This window comes from Apaloderma vittatum, unplaced genomic scaffold (genome assembly GCF_000703405.1).
Source record: "Apaloderma vittatum isolate BGI_N311 unplaced genomic scaffold, ASM70340v1 scaffold2626, whole genome shotgun sequence".
Taxonomy (NCBI): domain Eukaryota; kingdom Metazoa; phylum Chordata; class Aves; order Trogoniformes; family Trogonidae; genus Apaloderma; species Apaloderma vittatum.
Window position 1 is genome coordinate 1 of NW_009719807.1, and position 18,805 is coordinate 18,805.

General features: G+C 40.3%; 1 protein-coding gene across 1 annotated transcript in view; it reads right to left on the reverse strand.

The window, feature by feature from the left end:
* Positions 1-4,347: 4,347 nt before the first annotated feature.
* The window catches only part of USP7 (ubiquitin specific peptidase 7 (herpes virus-associated)), a 38,948-nt gene continuing 24,490 nt past the window's right edge, over positions 4,348-18,805 (reverse strand). Inside the window, exons 18-30 of the mRNA XM_009870761.1 lie at positions 18,607-18,699; positions 17,870-17,937; positions 16,607-16,707; positions 15,087-15,240; positions 13,761-13,828; positions 12,541-12,649; positions 12,370-12,447; positions 11,906-12,006; positions 11,209-11,308; positions 10,293-10,412; positions 8,943-9,014; positions 7,815-7,905; positions 4,348-4,978 (exon numbers count right to left, since the gene is read on the reverse strand). Coding sequence (XP_009869063.1) covers positions 4,872-4,978; positions 7,815-7,905; positions 8,943-9,014; positions 10,293-10,412; positions 11,209-11,308; positions 11,906-12,006; positions 12,370-12,447; positions 12,541-12,649; positions 13,761-13,828; positions 15,087-15,240; positions 16,607-16,707; positions 17,870-17,937; positions 18,607-18,699 — 1,262 coding nt within the window. The 3' untranslated portion in view covers positions 4,348-4,871. The remainder of the gene's footprint in view (positions 4,979-7,814; positions 7,906-8,942; positions 9,015-10,292; positions 10,413-11,208; positions 11,309-11,905; positions 12,007-12,369; positions 12,448-12,540; positions 12,650-13,760; positions 13,829-15,086; positions 15,241-16,606; positions 16,708-17,869; positions 17,938-18,606; positions 18,700-18,805) is intronic.

Consider the following 18,805-nt stretch of genomic DNA (forward strand, 5'->3'; position numbering starts at 1 on the left):
CCAACGGCTGAGCCGGGCCAGGGCGGACCCGCGCAGGGCCTCGGGCTCCAAGCGCTGCAGCCGTCAGGCCGCAGGATGGGCTGGGAGCAGGCGAACCCAAGCCCCGCTGAGCTGCGCTGGAGCCGCGGGCACTGCGAACCGCACAATGTCCTGCGGACGGGAACAGCGAAACCAAGAGATAGTGTCCAAGAAAACCGCTGCCGGTAGCCAAGCGGAAAGCGCCTGTAAAGCAAGCAGAGGGTGATTCAGCGCTCCACGCACGCTCAGCCCCACGGCCCACGCTGGTGCAGACCAGCAACACCGAGCCCGAAACGGGACTTCAGGCCAGACAGACCCAGGCGACAACCCCAAACCCTTCCAGCACCCTCCCTCAGGGCTGAGGTGGCCCAAAGCAAGGCACCTGGAAACAACCTGTCCATTCTCTGCGTCTGAATTACTCTTATCTGTTTAGACCCTCACAACCTCCAAGAGGAGTGCGGGCTTGGTAGTGCAATTTCTCAAGGGAGGTATTTCTAACCAGGAGCTTTCACGACACGTCGTGAAGCCCAGAGCCAGCGCCTGGCAGCCAGCTCGACTCTGCGGAGCAACGAAGGCTGTTCCGAGAGCAGCTGTCCCTCTTTCACTTGGTGCCAAGGTCACTGCTCTCCACCTTCTGGTAACCCAACCTACTTGGACCCAACGGGAAGGAATTCCACAACCATTAAATCCACAAGCAACCACGGAGACATCAGCCCAACAGGTTTTGTACTGTTTCACACATCTTGTTAGAGTGTTTTTTCTCCATTTTAAAATCTGGCTGTGAAGTCTTGCTGCTAAGCAGTGGTAAATAACGCATCCGGGCAGTAACATTCAGGGGGAAAGGTGGAAAACACAAAAAACATGAACATATACGTAACAAATAAATTACATATATGGTTTTAAGGTGTGCAGGAGACATTTAGCAGAAGTAGTCAGACTATTTTTACACCACTGTTTGGAGGAACAATAGTTTATAAAGGTATTTCATTTAAATAAATAAACAAATAAATAAGAGTCTTCCAGCTACAGGCTGGTGGTTAGCAAATTTCATTTCCTACTGTTCTTGGTACACAGCTAGATGTCACCATCACCTGGGACCGAAATGAAGTTGAGCACACAGATTCGGACGTATCGCACATGAACATTTTCCCCTTTTTCTGACCCTCAAGATCAGGCTGCTTTAGACATGACTCCCACACCAAACACCGACACTCCAAACGCTTGTTTAGCTCCTCTGAGAAAAAACAGTTCAAAACCTGGAAGCTGCCAGAGAAGTCAGCATTTACCTTCTGGCCAGCTGTCCCTACACTCCAAATATCATTCCTGACACACAATTCGGCTGAATTTTGCAAAGTTTATCTCTTTGCTCTGACCAAAATCACCCTGACTGCTGAGTGACCCTGACAGCTTTCACTTCCCGTCTTTTCTCAAATGAACGGACAAGACACCAATGCAGTGTTTATCCTAGTCTATTTTATTTACAATATATACAGTTCCTACAGAAAACGATTTCTCACAAAGGGTATTAAATAGCAAAACCACGGCGTAGCTTCGATCTGGGCCCTGAGGCCAGCAGCCCGGGCTGGTCCGAGCTCCAGGGGGATGCCGGGGCGCCGGCTCCGGAGGGGCAGCAGCTGAGGTAGATCCAGTCCGCGGGAGGCACTGCACGCTCTGCGCGTCCTGCGGCACGACATCGGCCCGAGCCCTCCGACGCGTCTTGCGGCACCACAGATTTGTCCCGGCGTTGCTAAACAAGCCTTGTTATAAAGGGTGGGTTTGTTGGCTGTCACTCACTAGTCGGCAACTACGTCACTGGTGTGATTTGCTCGGATGTCACCAAACGCTTTGGACTCCTTTAGGATAAAAGGCACTAAGGAAACCTACAGGAACAACGCTTGCTATTTCGTAGGGAGAATTCAGATGGGCCATTAACACCACGTTGCTCTGACACTGTGCACCACGAAATGACACCCTTATTGCTTAACGCTCACATTATCGTTAACCTAATTTAACGCATTCACTGTCTATTATCCAGGTAACTCAAAACTCTGAGTGAGGAATGGAAAGCACAGTAAGTTTGAAGCCTGTATTCTTGTAAAGTTTTTAGAATGAACTAAGCAAACATACTGCACCTGAGAAAACCTCCTGCCTTTCTCTTCTCTTCATGGGTGTGTGTTTCCACATTTGAATCACAAGTTACTTGTGCTCAAAAGAAAAAAACGTCATAAACTTCAGTTGTCGAGAACTGCATGTGGAATGCCTTACTGTATATAGTCTTTTCAAAAGTACTGTGGGAAATGCACAAATACTGAAGCATGTAAAAAACAGCCATCTAAAAATCAAAAGGCACCCAAAATCTACTTCGTTAGCGATTTTTTTTTTCTGAAATAGGAAGTACTACAATTTTTTAAAGATATTCCCTAAAAGCTGCCAACATCCCATAAATTAATGTAAAAACTTAGTGACATTCACGTACAAGCTCAATTTTGTATCAGTCTAGCATAACATCAAATTCACAAAATAGATATAATTAGGGCTCACTACCGCTGACCAGAATTTCTGATTTTATGGAAATATTTTGAATACAAATCCCAACATTCACTGAAAGCCTGTAGAGAGAAGCCAAGTACTAGTGAAAACACCACTCGGAAGGTAGTTCTCACCAGTCTGATGCAAATACAAATCAAAACTTTATCCACTTAAGGCATGCTCTGTAAGCACCTCCCTCCACCTGTAACCTGCACACTCCTATGACAAAAAAAAACCCAAACAAAAAAAAACCAACTAGCTTGCCGTGACTGGAAATAAGAGACAGCTAAAAGCACTGCAAGACATAAATTAAAAAGAAATCCAAACATACCTAAACCTCGAGCGATTAATTCATTTTAAAGCTAAGTGAATGAAATAGATGCAAGATTTAATTTAAAAACACTTGCTGGTGTTTTCAATAATCACCAGAACCAATCTCAGAAAGAAGTTTAAAGGCCATCACACGTACACAGCCCCTACTCAATGTTTAACGATAGTTCTGAGGAAGGGAAGCTTCTAAGCACTTTCTGTTTTGGTTATGAATACGGGGAACACACGACGGTGGGAATCTATTACTCTATGAAGAGAGCTTACCTTTAGAGACTCCAGATTTCACTTTACACCATTTATAATATTAGACTGGAGAATCTGCACCACAAAATTTGTACAGGCAGAGTCAAGTCTATCACAAAGACTCTACTACAAGCTTTACAAACAAACTAGTAAAATAATTTTTCCATTTGTCTTATTTGTACATGGCTCCTTCCTGGAAAACCTTTTATTTGTTAAGCTCAAACGTTACTAGTTAGGAGGTAAAAAAAAAATAAAATAAAATACCAAAACCAAACTCCAAAACCCCAAACAATTAAACAGAAAACCCCACAAATTTTCCCCCAAACAAGCAATACGAGGGTTATACAATTGTCAACACTTAAGAAAAAACCCCACACCTTTAGCAAAACCTCAGAAATGAAAACATTTCCCAAAACTCTATTTCCAAGGAGAGGAGAAATCTTCTTCAACGTCCATGTCATCACTCACCGAAAAAAATTTTATAGAAAATTTTATTCAACATACAACATTTTCCAGCAAAAAAAGGCAATATACAGGAAGAGTTGTTGTACACTGCGGCTACAGAAACAAAAAAAATACTGGAAAAGAATGTAAAATTAAGTGTGAATTGCTGATTCTATCTTTACTGCACTCAAAACTAGACACGCGGCTGGCATTAGCTCCAAAATAAAAGGAAGCAGTCTGGGGACTGAAATAAAACTACACACAATGAATATCAACATCAGTGAAATTCACTTGCAGACTCACCCAACAAAATTAACCTCCAAGTGTTAAATTGTACATGTTCATTCATTAAATATACAATTTAAGTTTTTCTTTTTTTTTCTTCTTTTTTCTTTTTTTTTCCTCCGTTTTTATACAAAGTCAACAGCTTACTAAACACTAGTGAGCATGCCCTCTGTGCTAAAAGGCTATTTCTTGTGTTTTCCCCATCTCTTCCCACGTTAACTAAATTAATGGTATTTATAACCTTTTCACTTGCTTTTGCCAACTTTTGAGTGTATTTGCCAGAAGATGGCTCAATAAATCACAACTGTATTTATCAATGGCTGAAAATTTCATAAGAGGACCCAAATATCTTTTTTTTTTTTAGGACTCAGGGCATCCACTTGGCAAAACGGGATGCGAAGTAGTGACTAAATTAAAGGAAAACTAGATTATTTTAAAAGATTCTATGCAGCTGGAGGAGACAAAAATCCCGAATAAGTGCCAACAATGTACACAATGAAGTAGAGATTGCTATTTATTGATGATGTGAGATTTTTTTTTTTTTGCATTTACAAATGCACAAAAATGTCATTTAAAGTATAACTGAAGGAAATAAATCTGATGTGAGTCTAAACATAAGACTTACTAGCTGCAGTGATGGCGAACACCACTCTGGGAAGGGCAGCCAGCCAGCTTATGCCATCTCTAAACGTACTACAGACAAATATTTTGCCAATGTCAACTGTTCTACTAAACTCTTCCCTCATTATGCTGACAATTGCCTTGCATTACGTTTACCATAAAATAACTCTCATTGGCATCCAAGCTTTATAAAAACACCTTCATTTTGCTCAAAAAGGGCAGTCAATAGATACAGAGAAGCCAAACTGAACAGCCTCAACAAAATAAAATTAACATCAGCAGCAAATCCTCTTGCTGAAGACTTCGGATATAGTGCACGTGTACCAAAGTTCTACAGTTGTTAAAAAGGTGCACACACACACTTATTTTTGTCCCTTGCCTCGACAATCTGGTTAAGTAAGTCAGTTATGGATTTTAATAGCTTTTTCAAGGTAAGTGTAGCGACTTCTCTTTGGGGCTTTATTGAAATGGTCAAGCCCTAGCCATGGCCTTGGATGAGACATGTTGCCTAGAAGAGAAAAGAGAAAAAAATCATCAGGTTAAGACTAAACTGGAAAGTTTTCTTTACACGAACTCTTCGAGGTCTGCGAGGAACCACGGGGTATGGAAGGCGGCTGCCGAACAGTCCGACAGCCCACTGCCAACAGGGGGGCTTTTCCTGCCCACTGCTTTCCCTCCAGCAGCACATGTTCGGGCTGCTTCTGGATTAGGTAGCTGGTTTTTCTCCTCTTCCGTCACTTACAGCAGTTCACAAGAGTGAAGTGTGGGTAAAGCAAGAAAACTACGGTTATAATTCATGGCCACAGGCACAAAGTACCAGCTTTCACCAAAGTGTTTGAGACAGGAAGGCACCATCATCTAAATATGATAACGTGTAGTATTTGCAATATTGCAAGTTGTCTCTGGCCTAGTTAAGTTATGCTTATCACCTGGTTTAAGTGGGAATATTTGTTAAATTCATGCAAAATATAAATAATCAGTTAATTAAGAAGTCACGTAACCGACCTCTGTTTTCTGAGAAAAAAAGTCCTATTTAGATTGTAAAGAAAGCAGACAGATTTTTTCACTCCTTCAACCCAGTATAGTTTTATCTACTGCGAGTTTTCATGAAAAATCACAGTCCAAACGCTTCTTGCAAATGGGAGAAAATCTCTTTTAAGATGTCCTCAATGCAGAGCATCAAATGTTCTTTGAAGTGAAATGATAAATGCAGAAACTAAATAGCCCCCTCAGCAAGAAAAGCACATTCCTACATTCAAAGCCATCCACTGCAACCACTAAAGCATAAAACACTTGACCTTTTCGGCTGCCCACATCTGCATTTTTGGATATATTTTCTTCAGTCAAAATTATCTGTCTTTCCGTTTGGCATAGCAGTCAATGTCAAATATAAAAAACCTGCCAATCTCGTTGAGATCACCTGAATGTCTTTCCAAGAAAGAAATGAAGTCCTACACCGTTAGCACCAGCACAGTCAGCGCTGGAGCGTGTCTTGGTGAAAGCAGAGGGACCCTGCTGACAGCAGCCACGTCCATCACATCGGGGAAGGCCAGAGCTTTGGTTCAATCAGCCCAGCACGTGTTAAAATTGGGTATTCGCAGACACGGGTGAGCCCACGCCTTGAAATACTACTTGGGTAAGAAGACATTAGAACATCGTATTGTCACCCCATAGGAGAATTTCAGGGGGGCAATGAATTCTAAGTGCATTGTATCAAAGGGGCATCGTCCTGCGAGCTCTCAAATTAAACCCCTTTAATCTCACAGTCCCTACAACTCCGACAAACAGCTGAAGCTCTCCCTTTTCCAATTTCTGCCATATTCTGTATTTTTGCCCTAGTTACCTGGCGAGTCTCCCACATTGTTCTGGCAACACTGACTTGGCTTTGCTCACAGAGTCCTGACAGCTCCTTTCAGACTGTTGCCTTTCCCTTCCTGCCCCCAGAAAGATGACCTGCAGAGTAAAATCAAGGCTCTGCACGCTCTGAGCCCACAAGAGAGTTTATCCATCCAGAGAGGAATGTCCACCTCCAAGTTCATCACCCAGAAACCCCTCACAATTAGGGCATAAAAAAATGAAAAGAGTTGCCTCCACGCTTCTCTGCTCACAGAGGATTTGTGCAGATGCAGGCTTTTGAAGTGTTGGCAAGTCCCCTCATCTTCACAGCCATAAGCCAGAAACCTGGCTGTGTCGCATACCACGAGAGAGCTTTTTGTTAGGTTCCTGCAAAGCCCTCGGTAATAGTGTAGGGCCTTACTCTCTGTGGGTTTCAAAATAAATGGACAGTTACAGGATTTCTTTACAACTGTTAAATAAATCCAGAACATGGCTTGAAAAAAAAAAAAATCAGAGAAAGTCTGGCCCTGGCACAACCTGCCAACAAAAACAGCTCATAATCGTCAGAAAAAGACTGTGGAGAGCAAGTTATCCTCAATCTCATTTCTACCAGGCAGAGCCATTCACAGAAAGGAACGCTCAGCTAAGCTAGGGGGAAAAAAAAAATCCAACAAAATAATCAATTCAAGGCTTTCAGTAGAGCCCTGACTCCGAATTCCAAGGTGCTGTTCCCAGCTGGAATTCTCAAAAAATGACTGTGGTGGAACTCCTGAAGGGTAAACCTGGTTTCTCCTCTGTGTAAATTTCTCAGAGAACAGCGCTTTAATCACCAGTCACGTAAACAAGCTGGTAGCCCATCCATCAACCAATTCAGAGCAGAGCTGCGCTTGTAGCTCAGTGAATCGTATCTTAGGAGAAGAAAATCTAAACAGCATCCTGTTCACATACGTAATACTCTTGCCAGATTCTTCAGATTCATTGAAAATATCAAGAACGAACAAGAAATATCTTCAATGAACATGAGAATTCAAGAACCACTCTGCAGCACAGATAAAATAAGAATCTCATGAGAATATTTTTTAGGAATAACGTGAGCACATAATAACACTGTGAGAATCAAACATCCACGGGAGCAGATGGACAACGCAGGTAAGGTGCGACTGACAGCGTAACTCTCTCCTGTAAAGTGTGCTATACTGCTCTTTGACCCATCGGGTCACTCAAATGCAAACCTCTGACTCACAAGGGAACAGATTATTTAGTTATTTTTATACATAAAATTCTATATTCTCAGTCTAACATACACACTTAGCTGTTAAGTATGCACATAAGTGCATACAAGTACTTGCTTAGGTACTACGTACATTTCATGTCCAAAGTTACTACGTATTTGTATTTCACGTGCAAAGAACCAAGTCTGCATCCTGAGTTAAGGATAATCGCTTTATAACAACTGGCAGAGCAACTTCAGCAGGTCAGAAGAATAGTCAGGTTGTCCAACAACTCACCAGGTTGGGGCTCAAAATCTTTCAAGTTCACTTCATACTCATCTTCATTGAGATATTGGTGTCGGCCCATCATTACAATGGCAAATTTAAACTATGTAAAGGAAAAAAAAAAACAAACAACTGGTAAGATACTACATTAAAATAAAACCTTCAGGTCTAATTTCATACTCTAACTGGTTACAAGTAGTATTCTTCAGGGGTTGATAAAGGCCAATTCGGTTTAAAATCTTCATCAGCTACCTAGAAAATGTGATAAAATGCATGTTCAGGAAATCATGAACCTCTTATCTGGAGTGCTATGTCCAGGCTCAGGCCCTCCAGGGAAAAAAAGAAGTTTGTTGCAAACTGCAGCAAGTCCAGCAGTGGCTCAGTAAGAGTTTGGGGGCTGGAGCCCCCTGACAAGCTGAAGGAACAAGCTAAGGCACGAGCAGCTAAGGAAAATGGGTTGGTTTAGAGAAGAAAAAGCTAACTGGGGCATCTAGTCTTCCACCAGACAGCAGCACACGCTTCTCAGAGCTGCACAGCACAAGGCCAAGAGGAAACTATCACAAGTTGCCAAACGAACAACTCAGATTACGTGTTTTAAAAAAACCATAAATCAGTCTTCAAAAAGTTCATTCCGGGTCAGATTGGATAGGGGCAACCTGAGGTAATTAAATACGTCCCTGCTCACTGCAAGGGCGATGGCCTTTAGAGGTGCCTCCCAACCCAAGGCACTCTGTGACTCTACGACAGTGGCAATGCTCTAAATCTGGCAGAATCCCCAGCCTTGCGAGTTTTCAACGTGCAACTAGGGAAGACCGTGAGCAGCCTGACTGAACTTTATGTTCTGCTCTGAGCAGGAATCTGAAGTGGGTGGCCTCTAGAGGTCCTGCACCACCTCAACTTTTCTAGGTTACTTCAATGTTTTGCCAAGCATCTCTTTTGATGCAAGACAGAAATACTACTCCCAGACATCCCACCTAATTATTCTCAGAAAAAAAAAGCATTATAGCATTATTCAAGCCAAGCAATTTTTCTATTGATCAAAACCTGCACTTATCCCAAATCTGTGGTGTTCCAGCTTCTTAAAATAAACTCATTTAGGGTCTACAATCGGCAATAAAAACTCTCCCAACTTGCCATTACCTTTTCAAATTCTTTTTCTTGTATGTCCAGCATTGTCTGAATCCGCTTCATAACCTCTCTGAAGTGTTCACCCTAATAATTACAACAAGAAGTTTAATGTCAAAAAAGTGTAGGAAAAAAAGGGATGCTGTTAATGCCCTGCTTCAAGCCTTGCTGAAATACACTGCCTTAATTTCTCCGTTATTTACTAAATTGCAGAAGCATCAACATCATATGCTACAATAAGGAATAACCACACACAACTTGCTATAATATTCAGCAACTTATTGATTCGTGATTATGCTGTCCCATAAATTGACCAAGCTCTGCTAGCGATATATGCAAGCAAGGTTAAAGTTAAGAAACAGAGTTAGAAAATCAGCAGCAAAAGAGAAATTTGGGGAGAAAACCCACATTTTTTCTAAGGATGTTGCTTTTTTTAAAGCCTCTACATCTCATCGTCAAGTTGTAACTTTTTATAATATGTTTCTGCATGCTGTGTACGTGAACTGCCCAAAATGCCACAGATACCATCAACTCACACAACAATTACACATATCGGTTGTCATAGACAGGGAAATGCAGTGCAAATGGTTTCTACCAGAAATAAACCCACAGGTTATATTCTACATTGATCAACCATATGGAAATAGAGTAAAATTCTATAGGATGCAGAGATGTGGATTCTCATTCCAAACCTTCGACAGAATTAGCTAATTCTAAACCAGGAAAGGTTTAGAAGCAAATTGCTAACTGCCCCCAGAAATACACCTTGATATTAAAAGAATCAGTCTGGCATTCAGCTGGAGCAGCACCACATAAGAACTTAAGAATTTAAATAAAGCTTTCAAAATTAGCTTTCATTCTTGTATTAACTTCCAACCCTAGAAGATGCAGCACATCGAATTACAGAAGTTATGAGATTCAAAGTCATCTTAGAAAATGTCAAAGAAAGCAAACTCATTTTTCATAATGACGTGTCTCAGAAAGAAGCCGCACGCCCATGGCCTTGCCAGTTTTGCATCGCCATTACTGAAGGGTTATTAGAAATAGGACTCTCGGCTTGTTGCTGTGGGGAGTAGTATCGCTTTCACAGCATTTCCAATCCTTGGCTGATGCCAAATGCTTACTTTTTAGATACTGCAGAGGCTCACTGAAACACTAAACAATCTGTATGTGCCAAAAAAAAAAAAAAAGCCAAGATGGGGTGACTTAGCCATCGGTAGGCATATATAGGGCAAAACCTTTTATGCAGGAGCAGTATCTTCCTATACTCTTTCTATACCAACCAATTCCTTCGAAAGCGCCTTAAGAAAACATCACCAAAATTATCCCATGGCGGGAAAAAAAAAAAAAGGAAGCATACTGTACCTGGTGTATCCTTAGCAAGAACGGAATTCCAAATGTCCCAAAAACCTCTTTGTGGAAATGTGCCACTGTGATGAGCATCTCATTTTCTTTATCTATATCTACCTGGTCCAGAGGAATTTCCTAGATCCAGACATAAAATTTTGACTGCAATCAGCTAAAACTTCACCAAAAATAACTTATTAAGTAACTAAAAGCATAATTAATATGCTGCTACTAATGTAAAGCAAGTCTATTTAAAAACAATTAAAAGAATCATGCTGTTTGACAGAGTCTTTACAAGAGTCACTCATCCCTGGCATGACAGCATTTTAGCTTTCACTACCCAGAAAATACTTCCCTGGCCTCCCCAGATGCCTTTTTTGACACGAAATCTTCCACCAGCAGTATCACAGACCTCTAGTCACATCCTCATTACAGTTTATATTGGAAACATGTTTTTTTTTAAAAAAAAAAATCTGACCTTTGAGACAAGTAAACAGATTTGAGCAATGAAACATTTAGAAAAATCACCTGAGTATAAAAATTTGGCTGAAGAAGGTCAAATTTAACAGAAAAGGAAACAAAGTATTCTAGAATATTTAAGTCAAGAGTATGAAAGTGGGTTCTACTCAAATATTTATATCATGAGTCCTCAAACCAACCTTGGAATTACTGCTAAGGAGGCAAATGTCCTATGGACAAACCCTTGCCAAGTCTTCATGTGGTGTTATAATAAACATACATAAAAACATAAAGAATGAAATCACCATGGAGAAGCAGACAAAACAAAGGAAAAAATCTAGAAGCATCTCCTTGAAAAATACACACATATTGTCATGTAATCTAGCTTACTGCAAGTATCACTCTTTGAAAATAACCATTTCAGAGAGTTTCTTCTCTCAAAGTCTTAAACTTTCTTCAAGAAAGGAATATTTACCTCTATTCGAAACGTTCGACTTGTTGCAGGTGACAAACACTCTAACAGCTCATCTTCCTGATGGACACCAATTATTTTGTAACTTACAATTTCTAGCAGCCTTAAACAAACCAAACAGGAAAAGCATTAAAGAGTTATTTAAAAAAAAAAATAAATCCATGCCACATTTGTTTCTCTAACCTTGAGAAGGATTAGTGGAGTCAGGATGTAAACAGATGCTGCTACTCTATTTGTAAAACTTTAAATTCAGCCTTTAGTAAAAATTAAGCTGTGAGATTCCAAATTGTAGCTCACAGCAAAAAAAGCCAGTATGTGTGATTACAAGACAAAGGTTTTTGATTTAGATTGTTTTATAAACTGTCTTTAAATGGCCTCACTTCTAGCTACTGAGAATTGAACAGCATGAAATGCTTGAATTGGAAACTATTAGTAAATTGTGAGTTAACTAATGCAACGGAAAAACTTACACATCTCTAGGATGTTAACTTTTATGAAATGCAAAATTATTATATAAAATTTATATTCATAGTTAATAAGAACTCTCTTAACAATGTGATTCTGGAAGCTTTTTATTTTTAACTCAGTATCGGACTTCATTTGATGATAATAGTTTCCACAGTATTTTAAATTCTACGGATACTTTTCTGCATAAAATTCACACGATCGCATAAAAGAAGGCAAAATCTTCCAGCTTTACCTTAATTTCCCTGAACCTTTTTCAGAGAGTTCTACAACTTTTTTACATTCTTCTAGCAGGTCCCGCACACACCCGTGCTTATCGGGATATACTGTTATTTCCTGTGGAATTTGAAACAGAAGAATTGTTAGAAAATCTGAAAACGTAACCAACTGTATTAAAGAACAGAATACAGTGCATTCACCTCCATGAAAAATTCAGGTTTAAACGATAACAAATTGCTGAAGTTAGAAACTATGTTCCAAATTTTAGTTAATAAATGACATGATTTTTGTAAGTTTATTTTTTATGTGTTTTTTTTGGTGCTTTTGAGTTGCTTGGCTTTTTTGGTTTTTTTTTTGTGGGCGTTTCTTTAACATAAGGTACAACTTTGTCAAATTTTGTGCTACTGAGGAACAGAGTGTGCAAATCAAAATTACAGCTATACTAGTTGTGACACAGAAGCAACAGCGTAACTCACTCACCTCTTCCCTAAACTGGTTATTTAGCCATATGCATTTAAAACTTCTTCTGTTTTCAAAATCAGTTATTTTCATTTTGAGCTTAAGGAAGAAAAGAAAAACACTTTAGGCATACTTTGTATAGGGCAGGATTATTTTTTTTCAGTTGCAAGGAGAAAAACAAAAGACTCTTACCTGTTGATAGTAAAGCTTTTTAGGTTGCCTAGGCTTGAAGAACTGCAGAAGATCTCTTAAAGTACCTTCATAATTATGTCTAAGAGGATTACCAGGGCCATCCCTATAACTACGGAAGGAAAAACATAAATATCTCTTTACAAGCCATCACTGCTGAGGAAATCCAAGCACCAAGCACATTTATATTCCTGGTTCCCAGTTTCACAGACTTGCTAGCACAGCCTAAGGAGCGCTATACTTGGTGCTTTTGTGATTTTTCGAAACAGGTGAGTGTACAGGAACAGAAATCCCGGTCACGGGGCGTGTTAACTCTCAGATGTTTACAAGCTCACCTTTAATGCTGCACGGTGGCAGACCTACACTCCTCTGAAATCCCTAGTAGAGCAGCACAGGCTTTAGAGTGTGAAACGTGAAGTTGTGGAGCCACATGACACAGCAATTTCCTGAGCAACCACAGCACTGTAAAGTGCTCCTCTAATTACAACCGTCTCATTGATGATGAAGGGAGATACCTACAGCTTAATAAAGAGCAATCTACACTTCCATGAACACAGAAAGATGATATAATTTGTGTGTGTGCATCCTTCCTGCAGCATATATATATTTATATAACACTACTGATATGCTACTTTCTGCTACAGTTTCATAAAGATTCAAACCCAGTTTTACACAAGTGTGCCTGAGAACACCACTTAAACCAGAATGTCCCTTTCAGTAGCTGTGAACTTGTTAGGCCATCACTATCTTCATAAAACCTCACCTGCAGGCATTGGGGGACGAGGGGGAAAATCAGTGAAGTAACTTGTGCATTTAAACATGTAAAACCAGTAAAAAATCCTGCTTTTATGTGCATTTGTTTCTGCTCTCCTGCATTCTAGAAATCTGCATTCACTAGACAGCACTTGCATTAGCTTAATAATCAAGAATCCCACATTTCAGAAGAGTTCTAGCAAGTGTCCTTGTAACATGCCTCATTTTTGAATGACACTTCCTAGAACTCTTCTAAAACGTGGAATTCTTTGAGACCTTAGAGCGAGCTGTGGCAATACTTAAAAGCATGTACACAACTCGCTGTGCCTGCCAGAACACTAACATTTGACCGGCAAAGATTTAGTTAAGAGCCTGGAAAAAACTCCAAAGTAACTGCTACCTATCCGTACTTGGGTTAAGTATTATAAAGAATAGTTTAGACACAGAACACTAAGGAAATCCAGTCTTACCCTTGGGACTTGAAAAACTGTAATAGCATTGGATCCGTATTAAGTCTCTGCGCAACTGTCTTTGCAACCTGCAAATAAAGTTTTTGTAAGGTCTGAATTATTTTACACTGTTATGACATTGCTCTACAATCATACAGTCATTCATTACGTGTCAACAACACTGTGCTTCTGAAATTTTGAGAGATCCATGACTGTCTACCTCCTGAAGGCGAAATAAAGCTTCTGAACCTCACACAGAATAAGATATACTAGGAAAAAATAATGAGGAAACTGTCTGTTATTACAATAAATCACCGTCACCAAAACCCCACAAAATCATCAAGATAAGCTTTACTCATTTTTTTTTTTTTTTGGAGGGGGTGTTTGGTTGGTTTTGCTGTGGTGTTGTGTTTTTTTGTAATTATAGTATTATTGGGGAAATAAGTAAGACTTGTTCTCTGACAGTTCCCACTGCTTGTTAATTCACTCTAAGGGAGTTAGCTTGCTGGGCAATATTACCACATTATTCTCACACCGGTTTATTTCATGGCACAGCCTCACAAAAAGCATGGGGATTCGCCATCTATTTTTCCCTTGCCAAAAAAACCCCCCAAAACAACCCAACAAACCTATGAAGAACCTACACTTCAAGTAAAAGTGAAATAACTTCCCCTGCGTATGCAGGTGCTCAGAGTTCCTGTCTTTGGTGATAGAAAATAAACTGTCTGGCTGTAAGTCATCTTTTTGACAGGGACAAAAGCAACTGCAGGAGAACTGTAGGGAACCAGATTCATTCCGGCTCTTAACAGATCAGACCAACTTTATTTTAATATTTTTTTAAAGTTTCACTGTCCAGTTCTCCTCTTCTAAACATCCCCAGTGACCCTTTATCGCAGAATGTTAGTGCCACTGAGCGTTGAACAGCATTGTGTGAAGAAAGCAATGCGGTTTGGTCTACGAAATGATTATCGTGTTCGTGGTATTACAAGTAGAAATTAGATCTCACTAGATTCCCACAACATTTTCCTTTCAGCAGCTAAACTACGCAAATTTTATACGTCACTTACAAAGCCAACACATAATTTCATTAGAATATCATTTCCTTGACAGAGTAGAATGATTTATCAAGAAAGAATCCTATTGTCAAATAACTCAATATTAATAAAACTGGGCGGTTGGGGACTATTTTCTTCTCACAAGCATTACATTTTTCATTACCACAATGCAAAAATTGTACAAAAACACATCTGCTCTTTTCCACAAGTACCTATAACGCACTTGTGAACTGCTGCAAAAGTTACTTTCATAATAAGGAAACAAAAGCAGAAAAACAAATAGGGAACATGCCTGAAAGTAATTCATCCTATTGGATAAAGTAACAACAAAGCCTGGGTCGTTAGGGATGGTTTTGTCACAGAAAATGACATCCACACGATGATAGAGGTCTCGGAAGTATTCTTTAGCTGTTGGTAGCTCACTGTTATCATTTTCTGGGTCATCCCTACAAGAGCAAACAAATGACAATACCGTTATATGTCGCATTATTACGCAGGCAAGCAATCAGGGCTTTTCAAAACTTAGTAAGGCAGCAGCAGTCGAGAGATAGAGAAACGAAGTTGAGAAACCTTTGTAATGAGCCACCACTCGTACACAGTGGAACTAATACAGCCAGCAGCGACCCACAGCTCTGAGTGTTTCTGCGTGCCACAAGGGCAGAGCCACCGGCACGCTGTGCTCGCTCCGCTGGCCACCTCTGAACGCGGCCCCTCGGCAGCGGCACGCCAGCCCCCATGGCCCCTCCCTCCCAGCCCAGCACCTCGTTACTGCCTGTGGGTACGAACACTGGCACCGCTTTCGTACAACTCCTGTACTAACTGCTTTGCACAGGGGCCAGACGTACAACCGCGCTCCTCAAACCACCAGAGCAGAACAGTGGGCGCAGATGCTGGTTTGGGTCTCTACTGACTGGTACCCCTATCTTCTCAGCGAAGAAATAGCACCAGGGTACAAGCTGTGCACTTACCCAGGAGTCAGCAGCCAGCCAAAGGTGCATAACACCAACTGGGTCAACAGGGAATGCGAGCTCCAAGGCATGACATGAGAAATACATTCATCTCACATAATCTGGGGTAAGAGTGCTGAAGATAGACTAGCTGGCTTCCACCCACTGTCAGCCCATGGAGAGAAACAGAGCAACACAGTTGGGTGTGACCATCAGGAGTGAGAGCACAGAAATGCTGATTTATAGCCCTGACAAGCTTATGAAAGATCCCTTTAATGGATACGAGATGCAGGAGTTCTCCCTTTGCCTTGGAGAAAACTCCAGTTGAAGCACCAGTACACCTATGAGTCGCATATGCTCGGCCAAACTGGGAGCATCTCACCACTGCAGATCAATAAGGAACTTACTATGAGCATGAGTGAAAGGAAAAAAAGGGAAAGGAGTTTAGTTTAGTTCTAGGCTGAAGGGAGCTCCAAGCCAAGAGCCTTGTACAGTGGCAAAGGTATCGAGCCTGAGATCTGAAATGCCGGTAGGCTCTTCGTTGTCTAAGTTACAGCGGCTCCAAGTAAAAAGCCGCAGAACTCAGATGCACTGCTGAAACACAACCTATTTTAGGTTATTACCTTTCTAAACTAGGATGAAATCTTCCTTTTCCTTAAATAATGTGCCATGTGATACTTAAAATACTACCGATGTCTGTTCATTTCCTTTTTGAATACAAAAGTGAGAACTGCTGAGAACATGTTTACCGTTGGAAAATTATACTTTGCTCTTTTTAAAAATGTTAAGTTAAAAGGAAGTTCTGCATTCAAAGTGAACCAGGTCATTTAACTGCAATGATAAGCTGGCCCCTTAAAATACATACTTCTGAAACACTATGATGTCACCATCCATGAGTTCATCAAGAGCTTTATCAAGAGACACATCGTAGTCTTGAATCCTTTCTGTTAAATTGGGTTTAACTTCCTGCAATGAAGAACAAAAAATGTTGATCACAAAATAAACCAAATACTAAAATAAAGGTCACAATAGTGAAGAAATCATCAGTAAGGTGACACGAATGGATCTAAGTACACAAACTACATGTAATCTTAGCTAAGGTCCACTGATAAAACTGGCTGCCCATTTCTACGTTTGGAGTCTCACTCAAATTAGCTTAATTTGCAAAAGTATTTTATCATTCAGCATTATCTTGTTAGCATTGAAAATTTTAAAAAATTCAGAGCTTAAACTTCTATTGATGCAGTTTCCAGGAGGCCTGGAGAACACTGGTTTTGCTCACCTATTTTAACAGTGTAGAAATTTTGTGTAGCAATTCATTCCTCTTAAAATACATAAAACCAACAAAGCCATACTGAAAACACATATATTATAAAATATCTATATGCATTTTACATATTTATACTTGTAGATTGACCTTGTGGGATAACAGCATCTGCCTAAATAAACTGGAATCAAACTGTGACCCTGACTTGCACAGAGTAGGAGTATCTGACAGTTTTGCTCTTTAGGACAGAAGTGTGTGCACTCTCCTGGAAGCACCATAAAGAGCAGCATGACTGCTAAGAAAAAATCACAACGAAAAATCCCAAACAATTCCTAGTTCTTACTGCAGCAAGGACTTAGCCTTGGCAAGATCTGCATCTTCAGCACTCCATAAACAAAGCAGTTCAAGATTTACCATTTCTGTATTTGGGCAGAAACCTGCTAGCAGACCGAGTATTTTTTGTTTCCTGGCTTCTAACTTGGCGAAGGAAGGAGAAGATGCAACATTTTCTCAACTCCATTGGCTAAGGGGGGCGCTAAAAATACAATGGCCAAGGATGTTAGTGCATTAGCTCCTCCAGCACAGCAACCCAGAGGATGCGCAGAGATTGAGCACAGCAAAGCTGCTCCTGGAGAGACTTTCTGTTTTTAAAGCCTCACACTTCCAGCTGTTTAATTTCAAATCTGTTACAAAGCTGCTCTCCTGCAGCACTGCAGACTGGAAAGCTACAAGTTACAGAGTGCTTATGATTCACAAACTACTAGTGCTACGCGCAACCTTTTTTTTAATCAATAATAATCTTTTTGTCTGGTTACAGCATGTGTAAGTCAAGAACGTTACAAAAAGTCTATCAATGCAAACCTCATAGAGGATAAGGTTAGTTTCTTGTGGAAATCCTGCTCTCTCACACATAACTGGAAGCAAGTCACCTATTGGAAAAGAAAAGGAATGTGAAACAGATTGCACTTCAACTGCTAGTGAGACTTGCAAAAAACAGAGAACTTATTTTTCTACCCTGGGTAAATGGTTTTAAAATGCCTAAGATAGCAAGCTGTCCAGGTTAACAAAAAAAATATGTGCAAGGCCATCCAAGGTCACTGAGATGGACTAACACTGTTCTTCCCCACAGAAAAAAATTCACCTCTTTAAAAAAAAAATAAAGACAGCTAAAAGACAGAAATCACGTACAAGTCAACAAAACGAGACATTCAAAATGACAAATCCAAGTATTTTTACTCAGAGATTCATATGAAAATCAAAGCTCACACCCAATACAGCCTGAGCAGCTGCTCTCAGGCTGCCCCGGTGAGAAGCTGTTTATGTTCAGCAGCACCTGGTGAACACAGTAAAGCTGTAAGAGAAAATTAACTGACAGGCAATGGTGTATTGGGGCAACGCCCTCTGCCTTGCAAAAAGTTTCACTGACACAACACAGGGGAGAAAGTTACCAGGTCCTGGGTGAAAAACGAATTGCTTTCTGCGGCCTACTTTGGATTTCAGTGACAAAAATAATACTAAAAGAAAAGGAAAAATATATCTAATCTATTGTCTTTCAAAAAATGTCACCTATAGCAATTAAATTGAATTTTAGAACTTACGTATTTTACAGGATATAGGTGTGTAGATATGTCCACAATAATTCAAACTCCGAGTCTTCGGATCATACATCTTCAGAAACAACATTACATCATCTATGAATTAAGGAACAAGATTTAATTTCAAGTCAGGCTTATTTGAGTATGGAGGGTGGGCTCACCCAGATGCTTTTCTTTAACCAGTAACAAAGATGTGTCTTTG